Here is a 9,136-nt window from a genome sequence, read left to right as displayed (position 1 = left end):
AGGGAAAGAGGAGCACTATTCAGCAGTCAAGCAACAGCCTCACTGAAGTATGGGTCACAGCAGGTATGGGGAAGGAGCAAGGTGGAGGGCAGGTAACGGCTTCCTTCTTCCTCTCCACTTGCCACTGAATTACCTTCAGATATAGCCCTTTCTTTGATCAGTTCTCACTGTTTTTAACCCTTAAAATCATAGAATGGTAGGAGTTGGAATGGACCTCTGGAGATCATCTAGTCCATCATCTCTGATGGACATCCAGATCATCTCTGTCACTCTCAGTGTAAAGCAGCATTTCCTTGCCCTGTCACTGGGCACCACTGAAGAGTCTGGCCAAAATGCTCAAGTCTCACAAAGAATCTGGCTTTGATGAGCACGTGGCATGATGACAGGCTTACTTTAGGGAACGGAAGGTGGGAATTACTCACTAATATGAGTCTTCTGTGTCTTTAGCTTTAATGATTACCCTCCAGACCATTGCTTTCTCTAATCTGTTTAATGATCAGCAATAAAGCACAGTGTGTGCTTTACTGACACCAATCCACTAACTCCTAACCTCAAAAATAAAAGCCTCCTGTTATTTTCTTAGCGATCTAGAAAATTACGCGATATATGCAAACTAGTCCAAAACACCTACCTCAAATTCACGCCGCTTTTCGTAAATAGGAATGATCAGTTTGGAAACTTCAGAAATTGTTTCATAACGCTCTGCTTTCCACAGGCCATCTACACATTGCTCCAGCAACTCCACTAGGACTTCCTACAAGAGCGACCAAATGGGTGTTATTAATAATAGTCAAAATTAGAAAAGAAAACCATTTTAACTACAGATACTTTAAGGGGTCCCAGCATAAGTAGCCACAGTTACATAAATTTAAAGCCTGCTTGATCCTGCCCTTTCCAAAGGTATTCTAAATTTGGGAGGGGGAAAAAAAAAAAGAACAAGTTATAATGTGGTGTCCTGCAGCAGAGCCCTAACTCAAGGGGAACCTAAGATGACCCCTTGCTCAGCAGAGCTTGACTTGCATTCTGTCCCTCCTTGGAAATACCATGGCTGTGCTGCTCCGTGCTGGCAGAATTAGCATTTGCATAATGTGGCAGACAAAGATCGTGGCGTAGCTTTTTCAGTCCCACTCCTAGAAAAGCCTTTCAACCAGTTTTACTGATCTGAACTGTGCACAGAAAATCCTTTAATGCAGGTTTCTCTTGGGAAAATGCTGTGGAACAGTCTTCCTTTCAGCAGAATATTTCTATAAATAAAGCAGAACTCCACAATAAATCAAGTGCTGCTGGAGAGAGACACAAACCCTCACCTCAAGGGCGCAATACTGAAATGCTCTCGTAGACACACTAGTGGCTGCACCCGAGGAGCTAGCGGGCTTTTCAGCTTCAGGTCTGACAGAGTGGTAGTACACAACTATAATTTTTTAGAGCTCATGCAAATGAAGTCTGAAACTAAACCCTCTATACTACAGGACCTCACCTCACTGTAATGCACATCCATCATGCCACCATCTTCTTTCATTGCACCTTCTTCATCAATGTTGGGAGTGATTTTCCTGAAGGCAGTGCATCCACTAGGGAAGAGTTCTGTAGCAGACAAAAGCAAACAGATTTGTGGAATAACGCATCTCAAATGCTTCATGCTTCAGTGGCTGGGGCAGCAGTCTAGCTGACAGTGAAGTCCTACAAGTAGCAGGGGACCTGACTCCCATTTTTGCTATATGAAACTGAACATACCAGAACCTCCCCAGCCATTTGCCGTGGAGTCACGCCTAGTTCATAACTAACATCAAGCACAACAGATTTCCCAGTGTGCTATCTGAAAGTCATCTTTGACCAACCTAACAGGTTGCAATGTACTGAAAGCCAAGAGAGAAGGACAGGGGTATATTTTTGCACAGAAGATGCAAGGTGAAAACTATTGCTGGATGCTAGAGAGGTGGGTGGTAAGTGAATAGGACCATACCCTCCTAGCACAAAGCACTATTTTTATGTACCCCAAACTTTGGAGTTGTTCAGCCTTTACTGAACCCTTTCCAGCCTACGTGTATGTAAAGAGTGCCAGTGACAGAGATAACTCAATGTATTCACTTGATAGTCCTTTGGATTGATACTCTTTTTTAGAAGTCCTCGTTAACACCAGTTGGGATAAGTGTACAAATAAAGAATTGCCAGCTTTCAATACTCTCCCCTCTGCAGCCATGTGAATTGTGTATGTGTATCAGAAAAACAAGTCCAAATTGTTGCCACTTAGCCAACATAAAGTACAGATTGAAAGGGACTCCAAGCCTCTAGAGCCCCCACTTAAGACCTTTCCAGTTAAGGCAGCGCATGTTATCAGCTTTCATGCAGCTTTGACTTTCTGAAATGTTAAGTGCCTGTTTCAACAATACTCCCTTACATGTAAATGAGAAATGGGGTCAATGTCAACTGAGGTACAGATATTTAAAAGAAATAAACCTGCAAAGTGTAAGTCTGTCCTTCCTTCCTGTTTTGCATTAAACCACAACACGCTTTTTTTCTGACTGTTCTTACATATTGGTATAGTTAGGCTATAGTCTCATTTTTTTACTGAATTTTGACTGCTTTCCTCTATAGTTTTCTGTACCACCTATAGTAATACTTCCAATGAACATATTGACAGCCAATTTTTAACATGGGCTTCCCCTGCGAGCACATTTCCTAACCTAAAATACAACCGAACATTTAAACTGAGACGTGATGTGTCAGTCTTTATTTCACTCAGCAACACGCCAACATGACTGTCCAAGCAGACCTGGCCAGCCTAGTAAATGCCTGTGTATGAACAACTGGATTACTTTCTTAAAAAGTACTTATCATCTTCAAGTTTTATCCACTGCATTGTTTCTAAAATAATCATTTACCAATTTGAAACTTGTCTTTAAAAATACTTTGATCCCCCCAAAACCGAACACTGCATTTTCTTCCTTGTGCCTCCCAAACAGCACAGACTTACTTTTCCTGTGCAGAAACTCTGCAACGAGGGCTGCTACATGAACGTAACACATGGCTGCCTGCAAAGTACAAAGGGAAAATTAAAATGTCATCTGTACGTCTGTCTTCTTGTGTGCTATGTTTTTAATTACATGAATTACCTCTGAAAAGTCTCCGTTTTTCACGTGTATCTTTGCCATACTATCCAGCCATGTTTTCCGGAGCTCTGGGGTACTTGCATAAGATTTGGCTAAACTGTATTGTAGATCTATCAGCATTTCTGGATCCTTTTCGTGTTCTTTCATTTGAGCGGTAGCCATAAGCACTGTACGAATTCTCTTTGTCAAATCTTTGACTTCGGAAGGAAAAGCAGTTGCCTGATGCAAAACAAATTTAGTTAGAAGCAAATACAGAAATAAATGGTGTTCTAGGCTTTGCCACAGAAAGACCGTTGCTACCCTTTCGGCCAGCACTCTCCTTACTGCCAATCTAAAAACGGTGAGAGCCCAGGAGATAAGACTAACTAGTTTTTAGTGACCTCACACTGCACACAGAGTGCAGTATTTCACCTGCAATTAGAGGCATTTCAATCTGTGTGTGCCCAGGGCCAATCTTTCCCGGCCATGAGCACGATGCCAGGTTGGCCGTTCCTATGCTATGGTCAGGTGGGTACTCTGGCATCCTGAGGAGCTGGTGTGAGAGTGGGACAGAAGTGCTCTGCACATATGAAAGTCCCAGGATGTGACTGTAAAACCATGCCTCAAGTATTTTTCATGTCATTAAACATCCGGCTTGTCAGTCTCTGATGTGGTCACTCTTTAATTCCTAAAGCACCAAAGGCATTTGCAGAGCTTCCCACCACAGGAATGTAATAAATAGAGAAGGAAACACAGGCTGCAGCCTGATTCTACGCTCAGAGCAGGGCCATCATGGAGTTAGAGCAAGGCTTGTCTGGCTAAGTTTTATAATCTGCAAGGACAGAAATCCCACGTCCTTTCTGGGCCCTGCCCCAGAACTGCACTAGATTCCTGAGAAATAATTTTTAAGTTGGAATTTTCCTGGTAGCAACTTGTGTCCATTGCCTCTTGTCCTACGACTCCACACCTCAAAGTCTCTACAGCCTTTCGTTGTGGTAGTGGAAAGCAGCAGTTAGGTCCCCTCTCAGCTTTTTCCTTGGGCTCCTGCTCCCTCGCTACCTCTGTGGCTGTGCACAGCGTCCTCTCCCGTGTATTGAAATGTCTGGTACTCCTGCACTTAAACTGGATATAACGATGGTCTCACGATGCAAAATATGATCAGCAAAGTATGTCTCAGTGAAACCCTTACAAACATCTGCGTGCAGAAGAGAACTCGGGGTTTTGCCAGGTATATCCTAACTATAATTCTGTTACATCATTGTTTAACACCTAACTGAGGTTCCCATTCCACCTTTAGGTCATAGGATAATCACAGAACTGCAAAAACTCTTCCCGTTTTCCTCAATCCTACCTTGGCAGCTACACTGTGTGCAGTGCAGGAAGCTGCAGTGATGACACATTGTTTAATTGGGTGGGGAGAAGCTGCTAATTCTAGTGCAAAGACATTTTACAAAGAAATACAACCATTAATCTCCATGAAAAAGTGCTTTCTTAAGATTACTGACACTGAATTAATTAAAATTAATTCCTCCTAATTACTACCTTAAAGCCAGAGAGTTTCCAAACCCTCCCTTGTCATTCCTCTCAAAGCTGGAAGTTCTTGGAAAGCTCCTTGGATGCCCTTTCAAGCAGCACACTTTGCAAAAGCATAACCTGAATTGCAGAGCTCCCTCTGCTTGGCCTGAGGCCTCATGGATAGAGCATAACCTGCCTGTGCTTGCTGTTGGCGTAGTATGTGTTTACTGAGCAAACGCAGCCCAATATGAGCTTAAAAATCATAATTCCAATCATTAGCCTTACCCTTAAACATGATTTCCTCAAGTGTGTCCCCAGTCTTGTATTAATGGCTGATAGCATGCGATGTAATTTAACTTCTCCAACTTACCTTCATAGGCCTGTCACTGTTTGCAAAATTGTTAATGATGAGCAAGGAGTCCTGAAACCTCGTCCCACCACTGAGTGCCACATCTGCTATTAACTGGCTCACTGCGATTATTATCTGTTGGGAGAAGGTAGAGCCTTTATTTAAATGAGCCTTAGTAGAGGAGTTTCATTGCCACAGTTACATAAAAAGCTCAGAGGAAAACATCATCTTTCCCACAACATAAGCAATGATTGTTGTGGCTTTGCTGTCATGTCTCCCAAGGACAAATACTCCCCAGAGGACCAAACTGCTTTGCTGAACAGCGAGCTCACAGAATTAACCATATAGCAATCGTAATACAAATCTGCTTGTAGATTAGTTACCTTCCGCCATGACTCATTACAACCTAGACAGCACTCATCTGCCCCGCTAGGTATCTAAATTTGCCTTAAAAAAAATCAATGCTGGAAAAGCAGCTCCAGAAAATTCCCTTCTCCTGCCTCAAAGGCAGCTCTTCGTGCCACCCCTTCAACCATATCCTGGCCAGCCTCTGGTGCAGAGGTGTGTCTTGTATCTGTGATTTCAAAAACTCAGCAGCTTGGGAGTACTTAATGGCAGTGTATTTTACTCAAAGGGCCCTGGGCCAGTCACTGGAAACAGGAATTGGGCAAAGCCTGGAAATCAAGAGGATTTTTGTCCACATAGCGACGATAAGATCCTCTGCAGTTATAAGGTGACAGTTGCACTGACATATCTGTTCATTAAATCGGAGACATTCTGCTTTCCTCATCAGCTTTTCCTCAGTCACTGACCTGAAGATGCGTTCTCAGAAATGTTCGCCTTTTGGTGTACTCAAAGTTATTTCTCATCAGGAGATACAGAAGAGCAGAGGCTTCATTTCTTGTGGAGGACACCTTGGAAGTGCAACACTTTAGGATCTCGTAGCAGAGGGCAGCACACATGTTCACCCTTCCCTTGAAAAATGCTGAGGGAAACTTCACAAAAGGCATGCAAATATTAGAAAATACACCACTAAATTACACCCACAGGGCTCAGATGGGCAAGGGCATGGGGCAACACACTGGGCTCCAGCCTGGACAGCCTAAATAAAACATCTGCTAAAGTTCTGACTCTGAAAGCATTTGTGGGAATGAATTCAGGGCCTATTTTTAACGTTTCCTAGAGCAATGTGAACTTTACTATCACACATTTTGGGGATGTGCTTGTATATGTCTGTTTATCCCCTTTCCCAACAACTTCTGGGTTCATTGGCAAATTCTCACCAGATTGGACAGACAGAAGTCCCATGTTCTTACAAAAGCCATAAACACCAGCAGCAGGGCAGAGGAGAGGTCCCATGGATATTCCCAGCAAAGGCTCTGGGACATAAAAAAAAAATCTGCCAGAGCCCACCCAGAAGCGCAACCTTGCTGGGAAACATGACAGGCGATGCTCATGCTGCTATTTCTACATGTCCCCCAAAAAAGCCTAAAGTCATGCTTGCCCTCAAGAATGCAAATAAGAGACTTTGCTTGTCCCAGAGAGCCTATAAGACCCAGTAACACCCCCTGGCCCCCCAGATGGAGCCGGCCCCAGGGAGTAGCAGGATCAAGCCAAACTGCAGCATGAGCTACCTCGGTAGCAACGGGGCTCAGAGATTTGCAGTAGGATGAAGAAAAGCAGAAGGGGAAGACCAGCACTCCATCCTGCTGTAGCCCGTCTATTACCTTACCAAATAGCTACTTCTGAGCATGTCTGCGGGCACAGGCTCAGCTGTGCCCGGAAAGCAGATGGCTGCAGCCATGCCCTGCCCCAGCAGGCAGCAGCCTCCATGCAGGCCTTGCCGGAGCCACAGACTGCCAGCACACGTCCATTTGGCTGTGGTAACGTGGCTGGCCGGGGAGGGGACACCACACACAGCTTCCTTCCGCTCTGGCCACAGTGGGCTGGGGACAGGGAAGCAGAAGGAGGAAGGGTTTTGTGCTGGCACGTAGCTGCCTCTGCAGCCACCTCAGGGACCTGGCTGGAGAGGGCTAAGGCCAACACCTCAGAAGGCAGCCAATGCTGTTTGGACATTGCATGGTGGCACTCTGATCCCTCTGCTGCAGCTGGGGACCAGCCCCAGGGAATTTCCTGGCACAAAGAGGCAACACGAACAACCACACTTTTTGTCTCTTCAGTGGAAAGATGTGCTCAGTTCATTCAAGACCTGATGGTCCTCATGGGGCATGGTCCCTGAGCCACTTCTAGTTGCCCCACTACCTTCTTCCCATGGGAGATGATAGTAAATGCCACCAGAGTATTCACTCGCATCCTCCAAGTCAGAGCCTGGAGCTGTTACTGTGGCCCTCTACTCCTTGCATTAAGTATATATGATTCAGAAAAACTCACAGGTACTGCTGTGGCCACCACCATGGCGTGCTGGTGTAAGAGTCTTAAAACAGGAATTTAGGAACTGTGGCTAGCAAGACTACACTGGTAGGATTACACCAAACCACAGAGGCAGAATGAAGACACTGACCAAATACTCGGTGTTCACTACCTCTGGCCGAAAATATTTTCAGAAAAAAAATAGAAGAAAAGAAGAAAATAAACATCATAGTAACACAGGGCCAAGATGATCACGCCTGCACTTGTGAAATGAGCTATTAAGTAATTTCTTCCTGTTGTAATGCAATCCTTCTCCCACAGCAAGATGGAGTTACGCTTAGAACTGGGATTAGCCCAGAGCTGGCCAAAGTGATGGGCAACTGGGCATGCACAGGCAGCACATGGGCACCCAAGAAGATCTGGCTGGCCAGGATCACTGCTTGCCTGCAGAGGCTTTTCAGACATTTCCAATCCAATGCGAGGGAGAAAAACTTCACCTGGGAATCTGCTGCAGAAGCCCAAGGTCCCTCCCTGTGCGCTCCTCTCCACGCCACACCAGCTCTGTGAGGAAAACCTGTGCCCTGTTCACAGGGAACTTGTGTTCCCAGGCAGCTGCCTTCTGGAGACCAAGTCCAAGCAGATGCAATCGCTCCTGGCACCAGGGTCAGGGAAGCAGACCCAAGGGTGTCTGCCTGCTGGAGATCTGGCCAGTGGCTGCCTGTGGCTCTCCAACTAGCAGAACACCAGCTGGGAATTGCTGGGAAATGGCTCATGTGGTGATGGTCCCTTGGAAGGGGAATGACCTGAAGGACATTGAGGGGCTGGTGCATGTCCAGAGAAGGGCAATGAAGCTGGGGAGGGCTCTGGAGCACAAGAATTATGGCGAGCAGCTGAGGGATGTTCAGCCTGGAGAAGAGGAGGCTGAGGGGAGACCCTATTGCCCTCTACAGCTCCCTGAAAGGAGGGAGTAGCGAAGTGGGTCAGTCTCTTCTCCCAAGGAACAAGCAATAGGACAAGAGGAAATGGCCTCAGGTTGTGCCAGGGAAGGGTCAGACTGGATATGAGGAGAAATTTCTTCACTGCAAGGGTTATCAGGCACTGGAAGGGGCTGCCCAGGGAAGTGGTGGAGTCACCATCCCTGGAGGGGTTTAAAAGCTGGGAAGATGAGGTGCTTAGAAACACGGTTTAGTGGTGGACAGGCTGTGGTTGGACCTGGCTCTTGAAGGTCTTTTCCAACCAAATGATTCTGTGATCCTGTAACAGGACAGGGAAAAGCTGCTTAAATCAGCTGTTGCAGGGAAGGGGCAAGACTGTGCTGCCCTGGTCCTTTGGACCTGGGATTTGTGATGCCTCTGACATGCCCTGCTAGTGTCAATGCAACAGGGGACAGGAAGGCATGGAGTGGGTACCTGCACGGGGTTTCCATTACTCTCACATGCACACGTCTGAGCTGCTCTTTAATGCAGGGCAAATTATCTCAGCCCTTTGTGCGTCTTTTCCTTCATAACCTTTAATTTCAAGATCATTCCCAGGCATCTATATATGTATTTATCTGTAAGTGATGCTCTAAAAAGAAGGATTAGGTTGTTAAGAAAGCCTAGAGTATAAAAGCAGCGTGATCTAGCTTTTGTTGTTTATTCCCAGCTGGTAAAACAGACACAACTTTCTTCCCAAATTCCCAGCACACAGACATGCAAGCAAGATTCATTCTAAACCAAAAACCAAACATGCAAACAATTACAGAGCTTGTTTGTTCTTTGCTTTCTTGTGACATTTCTTTTTTTGTGTGTTTGGCTTATCCAATACCCAGATT

General features: G+C 45.6%; 1 protein-coding gene across 1 annotated transcript in view; it reads right to left on the bottom strand.

Moving 5' to 3' along the window:
- The window catches only part of DOCK11 (dedicator of cytokinesis 11), a gene marked incomplete at both ends in the record, with an annotated part of 57,778 nt that overhangs the window by 568 nt on the left and 48,074 nt on the right, over window positions 1-9,136 (bottom strand). The window contains 6 exons of the mRNA XM_010184630.1: window positions 632-754; window positions 1,478-1,584; window positions 2,975-3,032; window positions 3,114-3,329; window positions 4,975-5,088; window positions 5,766-5,948. Of these exons, the coding sequence (XP_010182932.1) occupies window positions 632-754; window positions 1,478-1,584; window positions 2,975-3,032; window positions 3,114-3,329; window positions 4,975-5,088; window positions 5,766-5,948 (801 nt within the window). The remainder of the gene's footprint in view (window positions 1-631; window positions 755-1,477; window positions 1,585-2,974; window positions 3,033-3,113; window positions 3,330-4,974; window positions 5,089-5,765; window positions 5,949-9,136) is intronic.

The sequence above is a fragment of the Mesitornis unicolor genome, unplaced genomic scaffold (genome assembly GCF_000695765.1).
Source record: "Mesitornis unicolor isolate BGI_N332 unplaced genomic scaffold, ASM69576v1 scaffold4985, whole genome shotgun sequence".
Classification (NCBI taxonomy): Eukaryota; Metazoa; Chordata; class Aves; order Mesitornithiformes; family Mesitornithidae; genus Mesitornis; species Mesitornis unicolor.
This window is presented reverse-complemented; position numbering and strand designations above follow the sequence as displayed.